The 12,776-nt window shown below is 31.2% G+C and overlaps 3 protein-coding genes and 1 non-coding gene across 5 annotated transcripts in view; 1 reads left to right on the plus strand and 3 right to left on the minus strand.

The window, feature by feature from the left end:
- Window positions 1-251: 251 nt before the first annotated feature.
- On the minus strand, window positions 252-4,215 carry LOC101489109 (probable galacturonosyltransferase 12). Of its 2 annotated transcripts, none has more exons than XM_027335468.2 (6): window positions 3,562-4,215; window positions 2,892-2,968; window positions 2,629-2,784; window positions 1,918-2,508; window positions 1,255-1,557; window positions 252-901 (listed from the first exon to the last, which is right to left on the minus strand). In XM_027335468.2, the coding sequence occupies exons 1-6, from the start codon at window positions 3,770-3,772 to the stop codon at window positions 617-619; spliced, it is 1,623 nt and encodes a 540-aa protein (XP_027191269.1). In that variant the 5' UTR covers window positions 3,773-4,215; the 3' UTR covers window positions 252-616. The 2 variants fall into 2 exon arrangements, with proteins under 2 accessions (XP_027191269.1, XP_004505434.1); XM_004505377.4 differs by having other exon boundaries at window positions 2,892-2,947; window positions 3,562-4,212.
- A 2,563-nt stretch (window positions 4,216-6,778) lies between these two features.
- Window positions 6,779-6,850, minus strand: TRNAM-CAU (transfer RNA methionine (anticodon CAU)). The gene has a single exon. It is a non-coding gene; the product is annotated as a tRNA-Met (tRNA).
- A 187-nt stretch (window positions 6,851-7,037) lies between these two features.
- On the plus strand, window positions 7,038-10,518 carry LOC101489653 (26S proteasome non-ATPase regulatory subunit 8 homolog A-like). Its single transcript, XM_004505379.4, has 6 exons — window positions 7,038-7,240; window positions 8,329-8,407; window positions 9,020-9,122; window positions 9,251-9,514; window positions 9,856-9,967; window positions 10,186-10,518. The coding sequence occupies exons 1-6, from the start codon at window positions 7,136-7,138 to the stop codon at window positions 10,324-10,326; spliced, it is 804 nt and encodes a 267-aa protein (XP_004505436.1). The 5' UTR covers window positions 7,038-7,135; the 3' UTR covers window positions 10,327-10,518.
- An 835-nt stretch (window positions 10,519-11,353) lies between these two features.
- The window catches only part of LOC105851141 (disease resistance protein Roq1-like), a 4,799-nt gene continuing 3,376 nt past the window's right edge, over window positions 11,354-12,776 (minus strand). Inside the window, 1 exon segment of the mRNA XM_073370233.1 lies at window positions 11,354-12,776. This exon segment is cut by the window's right edge and continues 45 nt beyond it. Within this exon segment, the coding sequence (XP_073226334.1) occupies window positions 11,997-12,776 (780 nt within the window). The 3' untranslated portion in view covers window positions 11,354-11,996.

Genomic DNA, 12,776 nt, shown 5'->3' on the forward strand with positions numbered 1-12,776 from the left:
AATAAAGTATTTAATTGGTAGATATATTTGGGAGAGGATGTATGAATTGGAGTGATAAAGTCATGAGTTTAACTCTTCCCAATAATAAAAATAACAAGGATTTGTTATTTTAAAAAAGCATCTCTACAGATATCTACTTCATTAGTGAGATTAATTGGTATGGTATAGCTTTGCAAATTCTATGTACTTTTATGAAGAAATTTCATGTCATATGATTTCAGGATACTGCTATTTAATTATCAAATACACAGTGAAATCTTTGCTGTTAATATGATATATATAAATTAAAAGGCAACGGAATGAGGACTGTGAGTCTATAGTCCCTTTTTCAGAACTTTTTATTTCTTCATCTTACTAAAAAGCTTATTCTTAAGCCACTAGCTTGTATTTTTGTTTCCCAAAAGAACTGCATTTCTCTATACATATATGATCTACAAATACAGATATGGATTGAAGAGAAAAAGAATTTGAAAATTTCAACTGAATACTTCAAAAGCAAATTAAAACAAGGGAGAATCGTGCCATGCCATTTTTGTCATGGATGAACTTGCACTTGGAAATCCTCTCATTTTCTTCACCTTCTATACAAAAGGGTCACATTTTCTCAAAATCCAAGTTAAGATCTCCTAATGTGACATCCCTTGATGAAGTTATCTGAAAAGTCAACATACTTGGTCCACAATGGCCTTAATTGTCGAAAAGCTATATCTAGCCATGGCTTTGCCCTGCCATTGAAATGGACAACACCAGCATTCTTAGCATCATCAAAACTTGTATTTTCCTGATATCCCAATCCCATCATGTGCCAGAAAGGATCAATAGTATGAACATTACCATGGAATGCTATTAATCCAGGAGGTAATGTCCCTAGCTGCCACAAACTCAAGTCTGATTTTGTATTCTGCATGAAGCATAGTAAAAAATAGTTTGTTATTATATTATATTTCTCTAACATGGAAAATCAATTTTTTTTGGTTTGGTATATCAGGGTATCCTTGCGCGCAACTGTGAAGACTATTCTCATGAGGTAATTGAGATTCATTTAAATGATTGACTTCTCCCGACATATGTTTTTCCATACACACAGGTCAAGGATCGAACTCTCACTCAAATAGTTAAATGATCTAAGCATCATTGACATGTTTCACACCTTGTTGGTGGAAAGTCAAATTTTAATTTTGAGCATATAAGATACTAATTTACTTTTTTCTATTTATCTTTACAGTATTATAGTAGGATGATAGATTAGTGTACCTGTTCAACCCAATAATGGTATGTATAGCTTATATTAGTCTTCCTCCAAGCCTCCAGATCAAAAATGTTCATGCCATAAGCCCAAGCACATTCATTTGGATCAAATTTTTTGGATATTAGAGGGTGGGAGAAGTTCAAATAGTTATTCAACCTCTTTGACATCACAAATTTATCTTGTCCAGTGCATGTTTCTACTGCTCCATTGACTTTTCCATTCATGTCAATGTCCCATAGAGGTGAAAGATCAGTTTGTACCACAATGTCGTCGTCGAGGAATACCACCTTGTCAAGACTGGGGAACATCTACTACCAAAAATGTACAATGACAGTAAGCATCACAGGCAAAAGGCTAATGAATCATAACTCTTAAGTTATCAGAAGTATATCTAGAAACTATTTGAATTGACTTATTTGAGTTTATCTACTGGCATAAGCGCTCGTGAACCTGTTTAGGAGAGCTTATTGAAACAACTTATGACATGTTCATAAGTTCTGCATGCTAGCTTATGAAAACAGTTTATAGTTTATATGAAATCAATTTGACTTTATTTTATCTTTTACTATAGAAATAGCATTTATATAATAAGTGCTTATGCTGTAAGTGCTTAATAACTAAGTTGTTTATCCAAACAAGATCTTACTTCCTACTGTTATCTCCATTACCTCTGGAAGATGTATTCGAATGTGATTCATCACTGAATTATACTTGGGACTAAGTGCCTGCAGTTTTGCTGCAATAAATTTCGGCTTCTCAATAGTATTTGCAACTATAGCTGATGAACCTCCTCTAAACCGCGACCGCACATTTTGATCTTTTTCCATTGCCTCCAGAACAGGCACTTTTCTCTTTGTAAACCAATCAAAATGGTGCAATGCCTTGACCTCAATTATAGCAGGTGATAATGTATGCAATGAAAACCAAGCTTGCATTGGATAATAAGTCTTTCTATCTGTAATTATGTGTAGAACAACTCTCTCAGGCTGCAAACTGTTGTGAACAAGTGATTTTGCTACCACAGAGGCTGCAAGCACATTGTCTGAGGCAAGAACATAGTGGAAGTAAGAATTGTCAACAAGAGCAGGAACAAGTTCTGCAGACGGTAGCTGAAGGCGCGCTTCTGCATTGTTGGTGTGTTCATTCGCTAGCCTCAAGTCAAGGCAATGAAGCTGTTTAGGTATGCTGCTTGATGCTACATGACGATATAAATATTCTTGGATTTTGGCCATCCTAGTCCTTTGTTCCATAAATGTTACCTAAGAAAATGATCAAAATTAAGTGATATTATGAGACTTGAACTAGGAAAACTTTTTTATTTTTGCATTGTATTTTTATCTTCTAATTTCCTCCAATTCAGAAGAGTGAGAGAATGGTACCATTTCTCGTAGTTTAATCGCGAATGTTCTGGCATCATATCCGCCTTTCTTCATTTCAGTCATGAACTCTTCTAAAGTCTGAGGAATATCAGATCTTCTCTCCAATTCATCTTTTCCAATGGGTTGATCTAATATTCCATATATCTCTTCTGGGACCTATCAGAAACCAATGTTTTTCAGCCAGTATTAGAAAATTCAGTTCAATAAGTTACTATAAGAATTCAGTTGCTGATGAATATAAATAGAAGAGTTAAGAATGTTACAGTTGATTCAAGCTTTCTTCCCAAAATCTTTGGCCTCAGTTTTATTCCTAGGCAACCTGCAATTTTTTTTTTAATTTCTATACTTAAGAATGTCATGTGCTTGCTTCAAGAGGCCAATAATATATCATCTACCATAAATTAGTGAGCTAGGATTGATCCTTTGTTTTTGTATTTTATGAACATTAAAGTCCATATCAAGTTTCCATATAACCATGTAACATAGCAGCAGCAAACCTTATATATTGTTAGAAAGAAAATATAAGTGGACCATATCAAATTTACCCAACACAAAATCCTACAAAACATAGACAATGCATGATACATATTACAAAAATCTCAGTAGAAATTCATAATCTTGTTTAATGGATATCATAACAGAGTGGCCAAAATTGAAAAACAATACAAACGATGATTAATGCACTGAATCTAATGGTTTCAAGATTTCCTTTAATTTATATAGAAGCGACATTAGACAATAATCACAGAACATTTAAGTCAAAGGTCAGCAACAGTAACCATTATTTTCTGCAATACATACATACTTTGATATATTGATTATTTGCATCTTTTCACGTGTTTCTGTGTATGCATGTTTGTATTGTATGTTTGAATTTGTGCATGTGTGTGTAAGAGAGAGAGAGAGAGAGAGAGAGGGAAGATGATAATGTACCTATGGTAGAGCACTTGTTTTCACCATCTATGCCATCAACTGCTGTCAAAACAAACACAAACCGGAGAAGAAAAGTGAAGAACAACAGCAAATAGAAGAGAATCCGATAAGAAAGTCTCCTCGAAGCAATCCTCACTTTGATAAATTCCCTCAACCCTTTTCCTGGAAGTAGAGTGACATGCCTCAGACTTGGTGATATCTGCAGCAACATTTTGTCCAAAGACAAGGATGCTGCGCAACACGAAAAGCAGAAGCAACAGCACTATGAGTTCCTCCTCTTCAAAGGGTAGTACTAGTTTTCTTGATTAGGAAATTCACCACCTGATCAACAACAGGTTAGAACTTTAAGAATCCACGTAAGGTTTTTGTTATGAAAAGGGGTTTTTTTGTGTGCGCTTAAAGTTGCTATCTTTCACCTAACCTTGCTTAGCATTTGGGACAGGGATATAATGGGGTTTGAATGCTTTAATGAAGAGGGTTGCTAAAGAGAAAGAGACATGAAACTAAGAAGGAACCTGTTGTTAGTTTGTTTCAACTTTTAAGTTTTGGCTATTGACTTGGTTTTGAAGGAGGCATGTTGATGTTGAGGAATAAAGTGTGGAAATTTAAATATGCATGAAACTAAAGGATTTGTTTGGCGTATGGTTGGTTTTGCCTCCACATGAAGTTGTTTTTCTTAGCATATAGAGTTTGGAGCTTGGACTGTGACAGAAACAAGACTTCTACTTCTACGTGGAAAATGACTGTCTCTCTTTCTCTCTCAATTGTGGGGTTTAGGATGTGGTTGTTGGAGTGAAAATTCAGAAAACTTTTTTTTATAATGTAATTTTAATTTCTGTAAAATTGGTATTTTTCAAGTTTATGTTTAGTTTTTACTAATTTGTTTATTATTTTAAATTCTAACTTTTTATAGATACTACATTTATATTAAGAGATTCTCTTGAATATTTGGTGATCTTGATTTATTTTACGGGTCTTATTTATAAGTAGAATTTGATTAAAGAATGTTAGTGTACTCAATATATCAACTTTTTTTTATCCAACTTTTACTTATAAATAATATCAAGAACAATTATATTTTGGTAGGCTATTGATTTACCTGTTCTTATTATTACATGGTAGATAAACCGAAAAAGATAGTCCAAGATTGGTACCTATCTTATATAGACATCACACCTTCTTAGAAGTGAAAAATAGGGAACAGATTTTTTGTTTTAAAAGGGTAAAACCATGTCCTTCCATGTAAGAATCCAATTTAATAAGAAACTTAAGTGTATATTTTGAATCTGTATTAGGACAGATATGAAACTGGTTTCGTAATATTAAAAAGTAATTAAGTTTGTACATAAATTTCCACTCAAATTAGTGGCATATTTTATATTTGTAATTTTGTTTTTATCATTCACCTTTTCAAGTATTTACAATATCGTGTGTTTTTATTTATTTCACACATCATCATTTATCAATATGTTGATTTTTTTTTTCTTCTCTTATATTTTTTTTTTTACTTAACTAAGTTTTATTGATCTAATTTATTTTTGGATAAATATATTAAAATACTTCAATAGTTTCTTTTTTTAAAAAAAAATTTGAGAAATATTTTTTTCTTTTTCTGAAATTGTTATACTTTAAACACTATTTTTCTAATTTGACTTTTCAATTCCTTTTTAGGAATTATCACACACGTAAAGGTTGAAATGTAAAAACTCTTGTATAAAATACCATAAAATGATAAATATTGATCATTAAAAAATTAGTTAAAATCAGTGATATTTTTTTTAATATTATTAATAGAAAAATGAGAACATTTATAATATGCTATTTTTTGATTTTTTTCACAATTTAATTTTTTTATATTGTTTTTCTAAAAAAACAGTAACCAAAAGAAGTCTTTCAAGTATATATGACATAATATTTCTCACTAATTAATTAATCAATTTTTTTTTATTTCTTTCAAAAATTGAGGATAACTATAATATATTAATTTAAGTTAATTATAAATACCATACACGATACAAATGATTATCTCTAAAGAATTTATTAAATTAATATTTTTTTCCATATCAACAACATAATTTTGAGAACAATAATTAAAATGTTTTCGCATTTTAATTTTTTGTATTTTATTTATGAAAATCAATTACTAAAAAAGAAGTTAAAATATACAGTTGATACATGGAATAAAAATAAAAATAATTATAATATATTAATTTATATTTATTTTAAAAATATTACACACAGTAAATAGTTAAAATTAATATTATATTTTACTATAGTTAAAATTAGTTTTATATTTTTCATGTTTTTTTAAAATAAAAATCACTGAATAAGCCTTTAAAATGTACAACTCATACACGAGATAAATATTTGTTTGTCATTAATCAATCTACTTAATTTAATGTTTTTTTTATATCTTTTAAATAAAAATGGGAACAAATATTATATAGTGATTTGAGTGTATTATAAACACCATAAATATTGTAACTAAATAATTAGTTAAATTTTAACTAACTTTTCAATTCTTTTTTAGGAATTATATTAAACATTGTATTTTTTTTATAAAATACATTTTATTTTTAGTTAATACAGTTTTTAAAAAATTATTTAAATATTACACTTATAGATATAACTACCCCGTGCATGACAGATATATAATTTCTAGTTGATATTGGAAAAACTTTGAAGTACTAAATATAAAGCACAACTGTACTATTTAGTTAATTATTATCTTCATTCTTTATCATCAACATCCTGTGTTTTATTCGCTCTGATTAAAAAAAAACAGATAAGGTGACTAATATATTAATTTTACGTGTTAACATTCTTAAAATAATATTTATATTTGGACTGTTGAATTTGACTTTTTTATATTATATAATAATTAGTATTATTAATAAAGAATATTTAAAAAACAATAATAAATACATCTAATAAATTAATTAAAATATAGTTATAATTAAAAACATAGTTTTAATTATTATTAATCAATCAATAGCTCATTATTTTATCCCGCTAAAACTAATTTCCTCAAAAAAATAGAAGGTAAAACATCACTGGATAAATTTGACATTTTATTTATATCTCATGTTTGATAACTTATTCCGTTTTACAAAATATTAGTATTAGAGAAAAATACAAATTATTAAAAAGAGAGGAGCCAATTTATTATAAATTAAAAAAAAGTAGCTTTAACATAAATCAAAAATTAATTTTTTTTTATCAGAGCCAGGTTTCGATCCTGGGACCTGTGGGTTATGGGCCCACCACGCTTCCGCTGCGCCACTCTGATTTATTTATATATTTTATGTTAACAGCTTATGTGTTGCAAAGTTCCAATTTTGTTAAATTGAATTTGGGCCAATTTCATTTGCGGGCCTATCCGATACAACCCGTTTACGAGTGAACTGTTTTTAGCCTGATCCAAATTTACCAAAAAAAAAAAAAACTGCAATTTGATACGAAAGTAAAAGGGAAACAGCGTCTTTCATTATTGTCGTTCTTTCTGTGAAAGTTGTCGTTCAAAGCAATCAACTTCTGAAATTGCAATTGAAAAAAGAAACAAAAAAATCAAAAGATGGATCCAAAATTAACCGAAGTATCTCAGCTCTTCGATCGGTTTAAGGCTGCGTTTCTCAGAAACGACTTTGATTCATCTTCTAATCTTCTTTCTCAGCTAAAGGTAATTCCAACACTACAAAACCCTAGTTTATTTGTTATCCTAATTTCAGTAAATGGTGCATACATTTTCTTGCTCCTTGAAGTTCAATTCATTTACTTTATATAATGGGAATTTAAACTTGGTGATTTTTGTGAAGTATAATTGTTTTGGGTTGGGTTGCTTCAGTGTGTGATCGTTATAGTAATTGTGCATTTTGGGTCAGACGTATTACAGTGACAAACATGTTTGTTTTTTATTTAATGAGTTAACTTGTAACCCTATGGAAAAAATGTAAGATGGATAGTGAAGAAGTAGTGGTTGAGTTTGGTTTTTTTGAGGTATAGTGGTGATGAATTCCAAGTGTGGTGTGTTAGATTGGAATTTTGAAGTGTATATAACCTATAATGGAACATATTTTAGAATGGAGTTGTTGGATGGTCAATTTGGAAGTTCGCCCATCAAACCTAATGGCAGAAGGGGAAGTTTGCTTTTGAAAAGATGGTGTCTTGTTAGTTATTTGGCTTATATGATTACTTTAAGCAGCTTGAATTTGTAGCTCTGATTTATGTTGACCCAGCTTTGATTTAGTTTATAGGTTGTGGAATTTTTTTTTAATTAAAATAAGTTTATGATTCTTTGCTTATGAAAAATTCCTTATAAGGTAAATGAGAGAGTTTTTGAAAAGAAAAATTGGTATGTAGAAGTTAATTACAACTTATAGAAGAAAATGTTGCTTAAATAAATCATAGTTATTCTAAGAATCTTTAACATATCCTTTTCCTAGTGTTGTCAAATAGCCTCTGTAGTGATATAACAGCGGAATTTGAACAAATTGCTCTTGTTCTGCGGTACGCTGTTTAGTACAAAGTGTTGCCAAATAGCTGCTAATGCTGCACTTTAGCACTGTTGCATATCGGAATTTGAACAAACAACTATTTTCCGCAATCTGTAATTGACAACACTCTGCCTTTTCCACAATTATCTGTTGAGAGAAATTTATCCGAACTGACTCATAGTCTCTAAGTCGTATTTTAGTACATAATTGCAGCTGCTTCTGTTTTAGTTTCAAAATCTCAATGTAACTTTTGAGTGACCATTTTCACTGGCAGGTGTTACTAACAGGGTTTAGAAGCCTTCCGCCCTTGTTTGCAGATACACCTAATGCAGTTCAGGAGTTAACAATAGCAAGTAATATTCTTCATTCTAATCAGTTGCTCTGGTCTTTTTTCCCTTTTTCTTTGTTCATTCTCCTGCATTCTTTTTGAACCCATATTTTTTGTAAGTAATAAAAGAAGATCCGCTTTGTCAAATATTATGAGTGATTCTAAAATTAGATTGGTATTCTAAATGAAATTTTAATGGATTTGTTTGGCTATGAGCTTTTTGTGATATAAATTGGAATTACTTTCCATGCCTATTGTCGTAGTTGGTAGTTTCTCCTGCTTTGTTCTTCAGACCATAGTTAGTAAGACAACTGTGCTATCTTGTTGTGGTGAAATTACAAGTTAGCCTTTATCTTACTACATGACAAGTACTGTATACCAGAGGAGAAAAAAAATGTAATAGCTTTTATATTTAAAATTGGAAACTGTTAGATGCTTCAATGGAATAAAATGATGAGCCATTTGCCCTATCGATTGTACAAAATAAGATACTAAAACTTTTCTCCCATGACTGAAACATATTAATTAGAATGAATAATATAATAATTGCTTATAAAACGAAGAGGAAAAAATTGCTTTTCCATTGAGTTCGATGTCTGTAATGTGCTTTTTTCATGTTGGTTATTGAAATTTTCAGGGGATATATACGAGCATGCCGTTGTCCTTAGTGTAAAAATCGAGGATCAAGATGCCTTTGAAAGGGATTTCTTCCAGTTGAAACCGTATTATACAGATGCCCGGTATCTGATTCTTTTCCCTTTATTTACAAGTACATAATATATGTAGTACTGATATGTGATTCTATATCTAACTCATTTGCTTTCTTGTGGAGCTATTTTAATTTATGTGGACTTCTCTTGTGTTGCAGTAATCGTCTTCCACAATCTCCTCAGGAGTACCCAATACTTGGTCTCAACCTGTTGAGACTACTTGTGCAGAATAGAATTGCTGAATTCCATACTGAGTTGGAATTACTTTCATCCACTGCTCTAGAGAATCCTTGTATTAAGCATGCTGTGGAGTTGGAGCAATCTTTTATGGAAGGGGCTTACAATCGTGTTTTGACTGCTCGACAGACTGTGCCACATGATACATATGTTTATTTCATGGATCTTTTGGCAAAGACCATCAGGTAATAACTGTTATCATTTTTTCTGATAGCCAACCAGAGGATTGAACTCAACTTTTAAACTGGAACTCCATCTATATTTATTTGCTTCTGAAATCGGACTTAGTTAGCTTTTGTTATTATTCTTCTCTGAACCAATTTTTATAAAAATTATAATTATTAAATGTTGAGTTATTTATAGTATTAGAATTCTATTCTTTCTAGTTCTTGCAATGGAAATTTGGTAGAAGCACAATCTTTATTATAATCTTGAAGCTCCACACCTTTGGCTGTATTTTATTTTTTCATTTTTGAACATCTATATGAATTTGCTAATCAGTATGTAACTTTCTTTAAACATTCAGAGATGAGATAGCAGGATGCAGTGAGAAGGCATACGACTATCTTTCAATTAATGATGCTAAGCAAATGCTGCTATTCTCTTCAGATCAGGAACTCTTGGAATATATTAAAGAGGTAGGAATTGTCAAGACTCTTGGCGTATCTCGTAAGAGCATGAGAGTGGATGTGGAGAGACATTAATCTTGACTGTGCACGAATGCATGAATTTATCTTATTTGTTTCATGTTTCCAAAATATATGGCTCTTCTTGTGCTTTTACTTGATATGCCTAAATCTTGTTGCACAATGTTATTTTGTTCTCTGGTTCTAAATTTATTATCTACTGAATGCAGGAGCACCCTGAGTGGGAAGTTAAGAACAATTCTGTCTTTTTTCAAAAGGCAAAAGATTCTGCACCTTGCAAAGAAATACCCTCCCTGCAACTCATCAACCAAACACTTAGTTATGCTAGGGAGTTGGAGAGGATTGTCTGAAAAGAAATGCACAGGATGGTTTATGTGTTTTCCCAAATTGCTGATATTGTCGTTTGAAATTGTTTACTTCTGATTCAATGTTTAACTATAAGATGATTTGTATTCGTATTTTGGTCATCTAGGCGGGCTGTATTGTTTCTTGGAGTACCCTCTTCTTTCTTCTTTACTGTGCTAAAAATCATTCTATACTTATGTCTGACTTCTATATCCCGAGAATTAGATACTGGATGAGAATGTAGTCTGAATTCAAACCCATTGGAAGGTTCATATTCAAATCATGGTGATATGAATTTATTGGAGCCTTGAATTCTTTGATCACTTTAAAAAAAGAAAGCTTCTTTTCTCATCTTACGTCTTCTCAAAACATCTAAATTTTGTCTAGATTGACTAATCTGAAAGTGTATTTTTGTGAATTTGAGAATATTAGAGGTGTGAGAAGAAACACCATTAAAAAAATTAGGATGGTGGTGCACAAGACCCATCTGTTATGGTAGCTTAATTTAAGCAATGCATGCTACAGATTCAAATGCCTACCCATTTCAAAATAGATGCATTTGTTTTTTATTTTTTGTTTCCTATTTCAATTAATTATATAATTATTATTGATTCGTTACACTGATTTGATACGGAAAGTATTCACATTTAATCTTATTTAAAAATATACTCACACTCGAAACTTCTTTCAAAAGTATTTATTATGCTTTGATTTGCTACTGACTTTTTTTATTCCTTAATTACTTAAATTTGGCCCAGTTTGTTCGAAAACATATCCACAATTTGGAATTTGACTTTATTTTGCAAAGAAATGTAATTTATATAGCTCCCTGATTTTCTTTATTATTATTATTATTATTATTATTATTATTATTATTATTATTATTATTATTATTATTTGTTATTGTTATTGTTATTGTTATTATTATTATTATTATTATTATTATTATTATTATTATTATTTCTAAAAACTATATTTTCTAATTAAAACAAACAAATCGAGAAGGTATAGGCATGCATGGCGGCTTGAAGATTGTCAACAAAAACTATTTAATTTTACCCAATAATTATTTATATTTTTATGTTAGTGAAATTTCATGAAAATACAAAAGGTAAGAGATATTTCTACATTGCATACACATAGTACACAAAGCTCTATATGTGCTAAACCTCTTACTTTAGCAATTCTTGATGTTATGGAGTTACAACAAGGTGAACTGGAATTTACTCTGACAGTTTTGAAGTTGGGTGGAAGTGCAGCCACAATGCAGTAGCAACAACTTATGATTTACTTCATCAGATGAACGGTTCTGTCTGTATGTGCCTGGAAGCACATATTAGTCAGCCGAGTTGTATCATTTTCAATTTTGTTGGTTGAATTAACCATCCCTTATCCATTTTGTTGAGACTCTTCTTGGCATTCTTGTTTCTTCTTTTTGAAGTAGTTATGACTTATGAGGATGCATCACTGTTAAAGTTGAACTCTTGTTTATATACCCGCAGTTCTTCACCTCAATACCCAAACCTCTGGCGCTAACAATAATTTCATTCAGAATATCAAAGGATGAATCCCGGGGGAAATATATATTAGCCAACTGTGATTTGATTTGACCATAATAAATTCTTCATCAGGAATTACTGGAAGGTTTGTAGAGTTGATTATCGGCGGATAGCAATCATGAGTATTTGTAAAACGCAGACTCATCTCGACCCACGATCTGATTGTTGAACCAACTTGGTATTTCACTTCCTAGAATAACCATTTTAACCTCAGTAGTATAGAATGATTGTTGTGGTTGCGCCTCATCTTCAATCACCAAAAAGTAGCAGTTTTGAGCTTATGACTTTCCACAGTGCATCATTGTTAAGTCGATTGGGTGTGGATTCTGTTTAAACACCCAACGATACCCGCAGTGTTTTACCTCCAGAAGCAAGCCTTGGCCATTCTTAACAGAAACTTCCATTTTGATATGATCAAGATCCCAAACTGTATTGTCTATAGACCTCAGAAAACTAAAGAATAATTCCTGATCAAAATAGATTAGCCACATGTGATTTGATTTGACCCTAATAAGATATCTATAGAGAGTTACTGGAATGACAACACAACGGCTATCGGCAGCATTGCTGCTCTTAAAACCTAACTGTATTACAGGTCCCCAATCATATCCTGTTGTAGGTAGATCAAAAGGTTCCACAGAAAATACGACACAGCAAGCAATGCCAATGATATTATCGTCATACACAATGGGAGATGGGTCTATGCTTATTGATCTACCACCCATTCTCCGATTGTTGAACCACTTTGGTATTTCACTTCCAGGAATAACAATATCAATCTGATGAAAGGAGGCAGAGGAATCTTGGTTTGCTTGAATGAAATGCATCATCCATGAAAAAGCCATGCTACTGCAGCGTTCCCTCTCACCCAATTCAGCACAGTTGAAAATATACAT

This window comes from Cicer arietinum, chromosome 6 (assembly GCF_000331145.2).
Source record: "Cicer arietinum cultivar CDC Frontier isolate Library 1 chromosome 6, Cicar.CDCFrontier_v2.0, whole genome shotgun sequence".
Lineage (NCBI taxonomy): Eukaryota > Viridiplantae > Streptophyta > Magnoliopsida > Fabales > Fabaceae > Cicer > Cicer arietinum.